The 14,613-nt window shown below is 54.7% G+C and overlaps 1 protein-coding gene across 2 annotated transcripts in view; it reads right to left on the bottom strand.

The window, feature by feature from the left end:
• LOC139234946 (tolloid-like protein 2) overlaps positions 1–14,613 on the bottom strand; it is a 251,756-nt gene that overhangs the window by 73,492 nt on the left and 163,651 nt on the right. For both annotated transcript variants that reach the window (XM_070865919.1, XM_070865920.1), the window contains 2 exons: positions 10,210–10,325; positions 5,514–5,616 (listed from right to left, as the gene is read on the bottom strand). In XM_070865919.1, coding sequence (XP_070722020.1) covers positions 5,514–5,616; positions 10,210–10,325 — 219 coding nt within the window. The remainder of the gene's footprint in view (positions 1–5,513; positions 5,617–10,209; positions 10,326–14,613) is intronic.

Genomic DNA, 14,613 nt, shown 5'->3' with positions numbered 1-14,613 from the left:
GCACCCCATCCACAACAGAGTGCTGCCTCCCATGCTGGGGTAATGCAGTCCGCAACCGGGTCTTCCAGGGCCCTAGCTGGTCGGGGACGTCCTGCTAGGCCATCATGAGTGGCTGTGGATCCAAGTCAGCAACCAACTACCAGCCTTACTGAATGCCCTGAAACCACATTGAGGAGGAGCAGTAGGCGTGGGAGGGGGCAGAAGGGAAGAGGTGGGAAAGCACTCTTCAAGTCAAAGTAAGGACCTGTGGGAAGGTGGCCACATATGCTGACCTTGTTGAGATATGAACTTTAATAAGTAGTTGCACTTGTATGACCCTCCAAACACTTGCTCGATAGTCAACAGAGTCGGGTAGCTTGTTGCAGTGTGAGCTCCTGTAAATTGTTGCACTTGGATGAACGATGAAACAATTGTTTGGTTCTCACCAGAGATTGCTACCTTGTTAGAAAATGAACTGATGTTAATAGTTGCACTTGGATGACTCTGCGAATGTTTGAAGGGTTTTGTGGGTGTGGGGATGAGGTTTTGTGGGTGTGGGGATGAGGTTTTGTGGGTGTGGGGATGAGGTTTTGTGGGTGTGGGGATGAAGTTTTGTGGGTGTGGGGATGAGGTTTTGTGGGTGTGGGGATGAGGTTTTGTGGGTGTGGGGATGAGGTTTTGTGGGTGTGGGGATGAGGTTTTGTGGGTGTGGGGATGAGGTTTTGTGGGTGTGGGGATGAGGTTTTGTGGGTGTGGGGATGAGGTTTTGTGGGTGTGGGGATGAGGTTTTGTGGGTGTGGGGATGAGGTTTTGTGGGTGTGGGGATGAAGTTTTGTGGGTGTGGGGATGAGGTTTTGTGGGTGTGGGGATGAGGTTTTGTGGGTGTGGGGATGAGGTTTTGTGGGTGTGGGGATGAGGTTTTGTGGGTGTGGGGATGAAGTTTTGTGGGTGTGGGAATGAAGTTTTGTGGGTGTGGGGATGAGGTTTTGTGGGTGTGGGGATGAAGTTTTGTGGGTGTGGGGATGAAGTTTTGTGGGTGTGGGGATGAAGTTTTGTGGGTGTGGGGATGAGGTTTTGTGGGTGTGGGGATGAGGTTTTGTGGGTGTGGGGATGAGGTTTTGTGGGTGTGGGGATGAGGTTTTGTGGGTGTGGGGATGAAGTTTTGTGGGTGTGGGGATGAAGTTTTGTGGGTGTGGGGATGAGGTTTTGTGGGTGTGGGGATGAGGTTTTGTGGGTGTGGGGATGAAGTTTTGTGGGTGTGGGGATGAAGTTTTGTGGGTGTGGGGATGAGGTTTTGTGGGTGTGGGGATGAGGTTTTGTGGGTGTGGGGATGAGGTTTTGTGGGTGTGGGGATGAGGTTTTGTGGGTGTGGGGATGTGTTGGGGATGAGGTTGTTGTCTTGTGGATGCTTTCAGCACACATGATTAATGTTTGCAATAAACCAAGTTTTGATTGTTAACAAGTTTATGCAGTGACTGTTAAAGACGCAGGGCTGCAGGGTGTGCAGCGATGTGTTGAGTTGATGCCCGGGTGCATTGGCTGGCCATTGGGCACGTCAAGACTAATTAATTGGAATCTATGAGCGATGAGTTTCTGAGGAGCAGCCCTCCCAGCAGCAGCAGTGTCAGCCTGCCTCCTCCTTCAGTGAGGCTCCTCGTCTTCCTCCTCAATGTCGTCCTCCTCCTGAGGTGGGTCATCCATCCCTGGTGGTAATGGCTGGGTCCTCATAGTGGCCAGGTTGTGCAGCATGCAGCAGACAATGGTGACCATGGAGACTATATCAGGTGAGTACTGCAATGCTCCTCCAGAGCCATCAATGCAGCGGAAACGCTGCTTCAGGACCCCGATAGTTTGCTCAATAATGGCCCGGGTTGTGGTATGGCTGGTGTTGTAGCGCTGCTCGGCAGGGGCGGTGGGATTGCGGAGGGGTGTCACCAGCCCGGGGAGGGCCACACCATATACTTTGTCGCCCAGGAGCCAGCTACGGCCTTGATGCGGTGGCTTGAAGAGTCGCCGCAGGGTGATGTCATCGTGGCAGCTGCCAGGATATCGGGCGTTGACAGCAAGGATTACCTGCCTGTGAGCACAGACCAGCTGTACGTTGAGGGAATGGAATCCCTTGCAATTCCGAAACAGCTCTCCATTGTGGGGCGGGGCCCTCAATGCCACAGGCGTACAATTGATGGCTCCTTGAACCCTGGGGAAACCGGCTATCCTGGCAAAGGCATGGGTGCGCTCATCCTGGTCTTCCCTGGACATGCTGAACTTGATGTAGTCCAATCGTTTGCAGTCGAGAGCGTCGGTCAACTAGCGAATGCAGCAATGTTCTGCACACTGTGAGATATTGCATATATCGCCTACAGGAGGCGGGAAGGAGCCAGTACCATAGACGGTAAGGGCGACTGTCACTTTCAGTGCCACTGACAGCGAGGTTCTGGTACCAATGTCAACTGCCAGGAAAGTCCACAGAAGGTTGAAAAGCTCCATGACCATCTCCCCACAGAACCTCAGCCTTCTTAAGCACTGCTCCTTGGACAGCTCAAGATAAGAGCAATGCGCGCAGCAAACCCTGTGTGTGTACTCCTGCCCCACCGTCTGGGGCCGCTCCCCTGGGGAGGATCCACATTTCCCCAAAGCTGTCTCTACAGCCGGCGCCTTTCAAGTCAGTGTCACAGGACGAGTTGGTGTGCCATCACCGCCCATATCACTGGGCACAGGACGATGGGCTGTGTGATCACTGGGCACAGAACGATGGGGTGTGTGATCACTGCCCCTATCACTGGGCACAGGACGATGGGGTGTGTGATCACTGGGCACAGAACGATGGGGTGTGTGATCACTGGGCACAGGACGATGGGCTGTGTGATCACTGGGCACAGGACGATGGGCTGTGTGATCACTGGGCACAGGACAATGGGGTGTGTGATCACGGGGCACAGGACGATGGGCTGTGTGATCACTGGGCACAGAACGATGGGGTGTGTGATCACTGGGCACAGGACGATGGGGTGTGTGATCACTGCCCCTATCACTGGGCACAGGACGATGGGGTGTGTGATCACTGGGCACAGGACGATGGGGTGTGTGATCACTGGGCACAGGACGATGGGGTGTGTGATCACTGGGCACAGAACGATGGGCTGTGTGATCACTGGGCACAGGACAATGGGGTGTGTGATCACTGGGCACAGAACGATGGGGTGTGTGATCACTGGGCACAGGACAATGGGGTGTGTGATCACTGCCCCTATCACTGGGCACAGGACGATGGGGTGTGTGATAACTGGGCACAGAACGATGTGGTGTGTGATCACTGGGCACAGGACGATGTGGTGTGTGATCACTGGGCACAGGACGATGGGGTGTGTGATAACTGGGCACAGGACGATGGGGTGTGTGATCACTGGGCACAGAACGATGGGGTGTGTGATCACTGGGCACAGAACGATGGGCTGTGTGATCACTGGGCACAGGACGATGGGCTGTGTGATCACTGGGCACAGGACGATGGGCTGTGTGATAACTGGGCACAGGACGATGGGGTGTGTGATCACTGGGCACAGGACGATGGGCTGTGTGATCACTGGGCACAGGACGATGGGGTGTGTGATCACTGGGCACAGGACAATGGGGTGTGTGATCACTGCCCCTATCACTGGGCATAGGACGATGGGGTGTGTGATCACTGCCCCTATCACTGGGCACAGGACGATGGGGTGTGTGATCACTGCCCCTATCACTGGGCACAGGACGATGGGATGTGTGATCACTGCCCCTATCACTGGGCACATGACAATGGGGTGTGTGATCACTGGGCACAGCACGATGGGGTGTATGATCACTGGGCACAGAACGATGGGCTGTGTGATCACGGGGCACAGGACGATGGGCTGTGTGATCACTGGGCACAGAACGATGGGGTGTGTGATCACTGGGCACAGAACGATGGGGTGTGTGATCACTGGGCACAGGACGATGGGGTGTGTGATCACTGCCCCTATCACTGGGCACAGGACGATGGGGTGTGTGATCACTACCCCTATCACTGGGCACAGGACAATGGGGTGTGTGATCACTGGGCACAGGACGATGGGGTGTGTGATCACTGGGCACAGGACGATGGGGTGTGTGATCACGGGGCACAGGACGATGGGCTGTGTGATCACTGGGCACAGAACGATGGGGTGTGTGATCACTGGGCACAGGACGATGGGGTATGTGATCACTGCCCCCATCACTGGGCACAGGACGATGGGGTGTGTGATCACTGCCCCTATCACTGGGCACAGGACAATGGGATATGTGATCACTGAGCACAGGACGATGGGGTGTGTGATCACTGGGCACAGGACGATGGGGTGTGTGATCACTGGGCACAGGACGATGGGGTGTGCGATCACTGGGCACAGGACGATGGGGTGTGCGATCACTGGGCACAGGACGAAGGGGTGCCCCATTACCGCCCCCATCACTGGGCACAGGACACAGCGAAATGCAACGTTCACATTTTCCCGATATGGAACCCGACAATGTGTCCCAGATACTAGTGCTCAATCTGACCAGTGAACAGCAGTGCGAGGTCAACACCCTACTGTCAGTGCGAGCATCAAATGCAGCACTGACTGAGATCTCTGAGCCTCGGCTGAAACTCCCTTTAAATTACGCCCCGGATTAATTTCCCTGCTTGGTGCAGTCCAACTTTTTCAGGCATCATGGACACCAGCCGTTAAGTGAGGCGGTAAAAGTGCATGAGGCGAGAAGGGCACCAGGCAGGCGTTGCACTCGTAATGACGTCATGATTTCCGCGGCTTTAGCCAGTGGGACATTACGTTGTAACGCCCTTAAAAAATGACCAGCAAATTTCGCGGCGGGGTCAACAGCACACAGCGCCAGTTCCGAACCGCTTTACTCCCACTCAACACCCAACACTGGCGTTATCAGCAGGCATTAGCAACCACATTTTGGCCCCTTAGTCTTTGTGAAAACATAATGTGAAGCATTCAGGCCTTCACAGGGTGATGGCATCGTGGCAGCTGCCAGGATATCGGGCATCATTCCGCTGTCCATTCGCGTACACCCAGGAGAAGGAACAATACCGAGTGTCATTTGGGCTCACTTGGTCAATGCAGTCCCCCAGTGTAGTCCTGACTGATACGGGTCAGTAACTGAGCGATGACAAAGAGCTGATCCCCCCGCACCTGGTCGCTAATGAGTGCTCTGCAGCGCCCCCTGCATTAGTGCGGATATTGGGCAAGACCAGGAGGAGGCTCAGCTGTGATGCCACCTGCGATGGAATAGCCAGGGCCACAATGACTGTTTGGGTTCACGCATGAAGAATGGGCCAGTTGGGCACAGCATCGGAGAGCAGCTGGCTCCCAGGCCCATCACAAGTCAGAGCCTTCAGGAGAGGGGAGGAAACGTGAACTAAACACAGCCTCAGGAACAACACAAACACGGGAGAATATGAAGAGACCCGCCAGCTCCACCCGGACAACAAAGACATCACAATAAGAGCAGGAGGAGAGTGATCTTACCCAGGAGCGGTGCCTTTCTCCAGTACCCGTTCCGTACCTCGAGGTAATCGTACCAGCAGAGACGGCTCTTAAAGAGGTCCATTGTGGTGAAGTTTAATATGATCTGCAAAACACACAGCAATTTGCTCAAACTGTGCAGTGTTACACTCCCTAAAGCCCTCTCGCCTCCTTCAGTGGGGCTCCTTATAAACCTACCAAGCTCTACTTGGAACTCCTTCACGGCAAGCGAGCCCCGGGCAAGGAAACGTTTCAAGGACACCCTCAAAGCCTCCCTGATAAAGTGCAACGTCCCCACTGACACTGGGAGACCCTGGCCAAAGAGCGCCCTAAGTGGAGGAAGTGCATCCGGGAGGGCGCTGAGCACCTCGAGTCTCATCGCCGAGAGCATGCAGAAACCAAGCGCAGGCAGCGGAAGGAGCGTGCGGCAAACCAGTCCCACCCACCCCTTCCCTCAACAACTATCTGTCCCACCTGTGACAGGGACTGCGGTTCTCGTATTGGATTGTTCAGCCACCTAAGGACTCATTTTAAGAGTGGAAGCAAGTCTTCCTCGATTCCGAGGGACTGCCTATGATGATGATGACCGAGGTCACCTGTGTTAATATTTGCTTACATGGTCCGGTCACAAATGTTTGTCTCGTTACGCTTCTGCGAAACGCCTTGGAGCGTTTCACTAAATGTAAGCCTATTACCTGCTCCTTTACAGCCGCCAGGGGGAGGGTGCAAAGCTCTGGGCCTGTTGTCTGCCGTAGCCTCCAACGATTCAGTGAATTACCATACTATGCTGTCACACTGGGCAGAGGGGCACACTGCGTTCAGGGTGAGCTGAACCCGTGCAGGAACAGTGGGCCCAAGTTTCCACAAGAAAAAAAACAGGCGCCCCTCCGAGCTGGGCGCCCGTTTTTCGCGCCTAAAACGGCGCCTAAAAAAATCCTCGGTATTCTCCACCGACTTACAGGTCCTGTGGCCCTCGGTGCAGCCGGCACGAGCTGTGGAGGGGGCGGAGCCAGGTCCCTGCGCTGAAAACAGTGCCGGGACCTCTGCACATGCGCGCTACAGTCGGTCCGCAAGTGCAGTAGCTCCAGGCGTCGAACTGTGTGGGAGGGGCCCGAAGCACGCAGCCCCTAGCCCTGGCCCAATGGCCTCACTGGGGCTGCGTGAATGAGGCTCCTCCCACGGCCAGTTCCTGCTCCCCGCCCCGACCCGACCCGAGACCCGCTCCCCCCCCCCCCCCACCCCCCGACCCGACCCGACACTCGCTCCCCCCCCCCCCACCCCCCGACCAGACCCGACACTCGATCCCCCCCCCCCCACCCCCCGACCAGACCCGACACTCGATCCCCCCCCCCCACCCCCCGACCAGACCCGACACTCGATCCCCCCCCACCCCCCGACCAGACCCGACACTCGATCCCCCCCCCCCACCCCCCGACCAGACCCGACACTCGCTCCCCCCCCCCCCACCCCCCGACCAGACCCGACACTCGATCCCCCCCCACCCCCCGACCAGACCCGACACTCGATCCCCCCCCCCCACCCCCCGACCAGACCCGACACTCGATCCCCCCCCCCCACCCCCCGACCAGACCCGACACTCGCTCCCCCCCCCCACCCCCCGACCAGACCCGACACTCGCTCCCCCCCCCCCCCCACCCCCCGACCAGACCCGACACTCGATCCCCCCCCCCCCCACCCCGACCAGACCCGACACTCGCTCCCCCCCCCCACCCCCCGACCAGACCCGACACTCGATCCCCCCCCCCCCCGACCAGACCCGACACTCGATCCCCCCCCCCCACCCCCCGACCAGACCCGACACTCGATCCCCCCCCCCACCCCCCGACCAGACCCGACACTCGATCCCCCCCCCCCCCCGACCGAGACCCGCTCTCCCCCCCGCCCCGAGACCCGCTCCCCGCCCCGACCCGAGGCCCGCTCCCCCTCCCCCCCGACCGACACCCGCTCCCCCCCCCCCACCCCCCGACCAGACCCGACACTCGCTCCCCCCCCCCCCACCCCCCGACCAGACCCGACACTCGCTCCCCCCCCCCCCACCCCCCGACCAGACCCGACTTGACACCCACTCCCCCCACCCCCCGACCCGCTCTCCCCCCCGCCCCGAGACCCGCTCCCCGCCCCGACCCGAGGCCCGCTCCCCCTCCCCCCCGACCGACACCCGCTCCCCCCCCCCCACCCCCCGACCAGACCCGACTTGACACCCGCTCCCCCCCCCCCGACACCCGAGACCCGCTCCCGACCGAGACCCGACACCCGAGACCTGCTCCCCCCACCCCCGACCCGACACCCGAGACCCGCTCCCCCCCGCCCCGACCGAGACCCGCTCTCCCCCCCGCCCCGAGACCCGCTCCCCGCCCCGACCCGAGGCCCGCTCCCCCCACCCCCCGACCCGCTCTCCCCCCCGCCCCGAGACCCGCTCCCCGCCCCGACCCGAGGCCCGCTCCCCCTCCCCCCCGACCGACACCCGCTCCCCCCCCCCAACCCGACCCGACACCTGCTCCCCCCCGACCCCCGCTCCCCCCCGCTCCTGTTCCCCGGCCCCCCCATCCCCTCTCTTCCCTCCCTCCCTCCCTCTCTCGCTCAGCGGCACGAATAGCTGCAGAATTCTCCCTGGCTGAAGCACTTTCACACAGGTAGGAAGATGGTTTATTTAATCTTTTCTTGGCTTATAAATGTTTATTCAGGTTGGATTTATTTGTATAATATTTGTAGAAGTATAAATAAGGATTTATTGTCAAATTTAATGAGTTCCCTTCCCCCCCCCACCTCGTTCTGGACGCCTAATTTGTAACCTGCGCCTGATTTTTTAATGTGTCGAACAGGTTTTTTCAGTTCCACAAAAATCTTCACTGGCGCCATTCTACTTTAGTTTGGAGTACAATTTTCACTGTGGAAACTTTCAAATCAGGCGTCAGTGGCCGGACACGCCCCCTTTTGAAGAAAAAATTCTGTTCGTAACTAGAACTGTTCTACCTGACTAGAACTGCAGAAATAAAAATGTGGAGAATTGCGATTTCTAAAATAGTCCGTTCTCCACCAGTTGCTCCTAAAAATCAGGCGCGAACCATGTGGAAACTTGGGCCCAGTGAGTGTTCACGGTTTGGCACCAGTGCACAATGGTGGTGAAAAGTGACACACGTGGTCGTATTCCCAATTGCACCCCCCCCCCTCCCCACAGTGGGCCAGAAATGGTCACTAGCCAATTATCAGCCATCCTGTGGGTCACATGGCAACAAAGGCCCCTCCCCACCCCCACCCCCGCGCCCCTCAGTATAAGGAGCAGGGCACATTCCTGGCATACACCGGTTTATCAAATTAAAACAATTCATGCTGCTACATGCTCAGGTTTACTATTGACATAAAACATTCGCACTCAAACACACGTCAAGAGAGCACGCAAAATCACACGTGTAGAACTGGGGTGCACAAACATACACACATGACACATGCACAATCACGTGTGTGATACAGGCACACTCACTCATACAGAAAGGACGCAGTCTCTCACACACACACACACACACACTTCTGAATCCGAGACTGAGGCACATCGTTGGGAGCTGTATCCAACCCGTGCTGTACCTGCCCTTGGAATGTTTGATGAGACAGTGTCGAGGGAGCTTTACTCTGTATTTAACCCCATGCTGTACCTGCCCTTGGAGTGTTTGATGGGACAGTGTCGAGGGAGCTTTACTCTGTATCTAATCCCGTGCTGTACCTGCCCTGGGAATGTTTGATGGGACAGTGTAGAGGGAGCTTTACTCTGTATCTAACCCCGTGCTGTACCTGCCCTGGGAGTGTTTGATGGGACAGTGTAGAGGGAGCTTTACTCTGTATCTAACCCCGTGCTGTACCTGCCCTGGGAGTGTTTGATGGGACAGTGTAGAGGGAGCTTTACTCTGTATCTAACCCCGTGCTGTACCCGCCCTGGGAGTGTTTGATGGGACGGTGTAAAGGGAGCTTTACTCTGTATCTAACCCCGTGCTGTACCTGCCCTGGGAGTGTTTGATGGGACAGTGTAGAGGGAGCTTTACTCTGTATCTAACCCCGTGCTGTACCTGCCCTGGGAGTGTTCCATTGAATGGAGATGGGGCAGGTTCTATAATGGGCGTGCGACCCGCTGTGAATGATTGCCAACCAGCCACTGAGAGTGACTTTTCATCCGAGAAGGGAATGGGCTGAGCGGTGAATTTATGGAGACACAAGACAGTGAGGGGACTAGAACAAGATATATTGCTTTAAATTGCGTGTGGAGCAGAGTTAAAGCAACTGAAAGGTGAATTTAGAACGGATCCAGGAAACATTTCTCGCACAAAGAGTGTATTAACACTTGGAATGGATTTTCAGATAGCGTGGGGTGAACCCTGGAATCAATGAAGAAGCTCCAATGGGGGAGAGTCAGACTCTCTCTGTGTGGATTAACTAAGAACGTCAAATGGTCTCCCTCATCCGTAGCGACCACCTGATTTTGTGAAGAACATACTCCAGTCCAACCCCAGGACAGCCCCCTCCCCACATAGCACTGCTCAGCCATTCTGGGGGTAAATTAGTGGCGGTTTGCTGCTGTAGGCCCGAGCCCACTCCCGTCGGGACTGACCCAGCCCACACACAGCACACACTGCACCCAGCAGACACAGACTTCCATCCCAGCACATATCAGTGCCTGTGCGGGCCTCACCTTCTCTCCTGGGGTCACCGAGATCCGCCAGACACAGTGTGAGAAGGACGGATACCCATTCGGAAACCCTGGGGTCGAGAAATTCCCAGCAGAGTCCTGCAAGCTCTCGCCGCAGGCTGCAAAACAAAATAACAACATAGGCTTTTAAACGGCAGGCATTCACGGGAACGCTGGATAAGCACATGAAGGCAACAGGAATAGAAGGATCTGCTGATAGGGTGAGCTGGAGAGGATGAGGGGCACTTGGCTGTGAGAGTGAGGGGATGGAGAGAGAGAGTGAGAGAGAGGGGATTGGAGAGAGAGAGTGAGAGAGAGAGGATTGAAGGGAGAAAGTGAGAGAGAGGGGATTGGAGGGAGAGATTGAGAGAGGATTGAAGGGAGAAAGTAAGAGAGTGAGAGGATTGGAGGGAGAGAGTGAGGGGATTGGAGGGAGAGAGTGAGAAAGTTTGGGAATTGGAGAGAGAGAGTGAGGGGATTGGAGGGAGAGAGTGAAATTAGAGGGAGTGAGGAGATTGGAGGGAGAGCATGAGATTGGAGGGAGAGAGTGAGAAGGTTAGGGGATTGGCGAGAGAGTGTGAGATTGCAGGGAGAGAGTGAGGGGATTAGAGGAAGAGAGTGAGATTAGAGGGAGTAAGTGAGGGGATTGGAGGGAGAGAATGAAAGAGTGAGGGGATTGGAGGGAGAGTGAGGGGATTAGAGGGAGAGAATGAGGGGATTGGAGGGAGAGTGAAAAAGTGAGGGGATTGGAGGGAGAGAATTAGATTGGAGGGAGAGAGTGTGAGGGGATTAGAGGGAGAGAATGAGGGGATTGGAGGGAGGGAATGAGAGAGTGAGGGGATTGGAGGGAGAGAATGAGATTAGAGGGAGAGAGTGTGAGGGGATTAGAGGGAGAGAATGAGGGGATTGGAGGGAGGGAATGAGAGAGTGAGGGGATTGGAGGGAGAGAATGAGGGGATTGGAGGGAGAGAATGAGGGGATAGGAGGGAGAGAATGAGGGGATTGGAGGGAGAGAATGAGGGGATTGGAGGGAGGGAATGAGAGAGTGAGGGGATTGGAGGGAGAGAATGAGGGGATTGGAGGGAGAGAATGAGGGGATAGGAGGGAGAGAATGAGGGGATAGGAGGGAGAGAATGAGGGGATTGGAGGAAAGGAGTGAGGGGATTGGAGGGAGAGAGTGAGGGGATTGGAGGGAGAGAGTGAGGGGATTGGAGGGAGAGTGAGATTAGAGGAAGAGAGTGAGAGTGAGGGGATTTGAGGGAGAGAGTGAGATTAGAGGGAGTGAGTGAGGGGATTGGAGGGAGTGAGTGAGGGGATTGGGGGGAGAGAATGAGAGAGTGAGGGGATTGGAGGGAGAGAATGAGATTGGAGGGAGAGAGAGAGAGAGAGAATGTGGGGATTGGAGGGAGAGAGTGAGAGTGAGGGGAGTGGATAGTGGTGCCCCACAGTTTCAGTTCTCTGTGCACATTAACGATTTGGATATCGGCCGAGAGGGAGTGGAGTCAAAACTTGTAGATGATTCCATAATAGGACCCATAATACGGCCAAAGGAAGCTGCAGTGATATTAGGCGATGGGCAATGGGTTACAATGCAGCAGATGCAATTCACTGTCAGTAAGTGTGAGGTGATGTATTGTGGTCAAAGACACAGCGATGGTTGTACTGTGAATGGAGGTGGGCTCGGGGCTGTGGGAGAGCAGAGGGGTTTGGAGGGACAGGTTCACCTGAACTGAGAGTTTCCAGCTATTGGGAAAGATTAAATATGTTGGGAATTTTTCTTTAGAAAAGGAAAGACTTCGAGGAGACAGTGTGAATGGACAGGGTGGCTGTGGAGAGAATGTTTCCACTTTTTGGAGAATCCCAATCTAGGGGCTATAAATACAACAGGAAAACGAGGAGAAATGCATTTCCTCAGAGAGTGATTAGAATGTGGAACTCACTACCACAAGAAGTGATTGAAGCAAATTACACTGGATTACACGGGATATACGGCACAGAAACAGGCCATTCGGCCCAACCAGTGGTGTTTATGCTCCACTCGAGCCTCCTCCCGTCTTTCCTCATCTAACTCTATTAGCATAACCCTCTATTCCCTTCGCCCTCATACGCTTGACCAGCCTCCCCTTAAATGCATCCATACTATTCGCCTCAACCCCTCCCTGTGGTAGCGAGTTCCACATTCTCACCATTCTCTGGGTAAAGAAGTTTCTCCTGAATTTCCTGTTGGATTTCTTGGTGACGATCTTATATTGATGGCCTCTAGTTATGCTCTTCCCCACAAGTGGAAACACTCTCTCTGTATCCACTCCATCAAAACCTTTCATCATTTTAAAGACCTCTATTAGGTCACCCCTCAGCCTTCTTTCAGAGAAAAGAGACCCAGCCTGTTCATCCTTTCCTGATATGTCTACTCTCGTATTTCTGGTATCATCCTTGTAAATCTTCTCTGCACCCTCTCCAGTGCCTCTACATCCTTTTTATAATATGGCGACCAGAACTGTACGCAGTGCTCCAAGTGTGATCTAACCAAGGCTTGATACAGGTTTACCATAACTTCCCTAGTTTCAGTGCTATATCTCTAGAAATAAACCCTAGCTCTTGGTTAGCTTTTTATGGCCTCGCTAACCTGTGACACAACATTTAGTGATTTGTGTATTGGTACTCCGAGATCCCTTTGTTCCTCTACCCCACCCAGACTCTCACCCTCCCAGTAATAAGTGACCTCCCTATTCTTCTGACCAAAATGTAATACCTCACGTTTATCTGTGTTGAACTTCATTTGCTAATTATATGCCCATTCTGCAAGTTTATTAATGTTCCCCTGTAATTTGCTGCTGTCTCCCTCAGAATTGACTATCTCCCAATTTGGTGTCATCTACAAATTTAGAAATTGTGTTTTTAATTCCAAAGTCTAAATCGTTAATATAAATTGTGAACAACAGCGGTCCCAGCACTGATCCTTGTGGAACACCACGACCCACCTTCTGCCACTGTGACTAGCTACCCTTTACCCCGACTCTCTGCTTTCTGTCTTGCAGCCAGCTAGCGATCCATTCTGCTACTTGTCTCCTGACTCCGTGTTCTCTGACCTTGTTCATCAGTCTATTATGGGGAACCTTATCGAAGGCCTTTTGAAAATCTAGATAAATTACATCTACTGCATTACCCTTGTCTACTCTCTCTGTTACCTCTTCAAACATTCAGTGAGGTTGGTCAAGCAAGATGTTTCTTTTTGAAATCCATGCTGACTATTTGTTATATTCTTGGTTTCCAGATGTTCTTCTATTTTCTCCTTTAGTAGGGATTCCATTATTTTTCCTATCACCGATGTTAAGCTGACTGGTCTACAGATCCCTGGACACGTTCTATCGCCTTTCTTAAATATAGATATCATGTTAGCTATCCGCCAGTCCTCTGGCACTACACCTTTTTCTGATGAATTATTGAGTATGTGCAGTAATGGCTCTGCTATCTCTTCGTTAGATTCTTTTAAAATACGTGGATGCAATCCATCCGGACCAGAGATTTTTTCCTCTTTGAGTTTGATTCGTTCATTTAATACATCTCCCTCCCCGGAGGTACAGTGACCCCCACCCGGTGGGGGGGGGGGGTGGGGGGTACAGAAACCCCTGCAATTGTTTGCGGTGTGAGGACTGGAGAAAGCTGAGCTGCGATGCCCCCCCTGATCGACGAGCAAACGTTCGGTGTCGAAGCTCCCATAAGCACCGTGCCCAGCCGGGTGAGGTGCCGGTCTCACTGTGTGCCAGTCTGCAGACACCATCGCCAGGAGGTAGCAGAAGAACTTGCATTTATAGAGCACCTTTCATAACTCAGAACGTCCCAAACTTTTTACAGACAATGAAGCATTTTTGAAGGGCAGTCAGTGTTGTAATGTGCGAAAGGCGGCAGCCAATTCGCACACAGCAAGCTCCCAAAAACAGCAATGAGATAATCTGTTTTAGTGATGTTGGTTGAAGGATAAATATTTGCCAGAACACCGAGGAGAACCTTTTGTCGAATAGTGTTGTGGGATCTTTTACGCCACCTGAGAGGGTAGACAGGGGCTCGGTTCAATGTCTGATCTGAAAGATGGCACAACTGACAGCCCACCCTCAGTACTGCCTCTCCGACAGTGCAGCGCTCCCTCAGTACTGCCCCTCCGATAGTGCAGCGCTCCCTCAGTACTGCCCCTCCGACAGTGTAGCGCTCCCTCAGTACTGCCCCTCCGACAGTGCAGCGCTCCCTCAATACTGCCCCTCCGACAGTGCAGCGCTCCCTCAGTACTGCCCCTCCGACAGTGCGGCACTCCCTCAGTACTGCCCCTCCGACAGTGCGGCGCTCCCTCAGTACTGCCCTTCCGACAGTGCGGCACTCCCTCAGTTCTGCCCTCCGACAGTACGGCACTCC

This window comes from Pristiophorus japonicus, chromosome 22, assembly GCF_044704955.1.
Source record: "Pristiophorus japonicus isolate sPriJap1 chromosome 22, sPriJap1.hap1, whole genome shotgun sequence".
NCBI lineage: Eukaryota > Metazoa > Chordata > Chondrichthyes > Pristiophoridae > Pristiophorus > Pristiophorus japonicus.
This window is presented reverse-complemented; position numbering and strand designations above follow the sequence as displayed.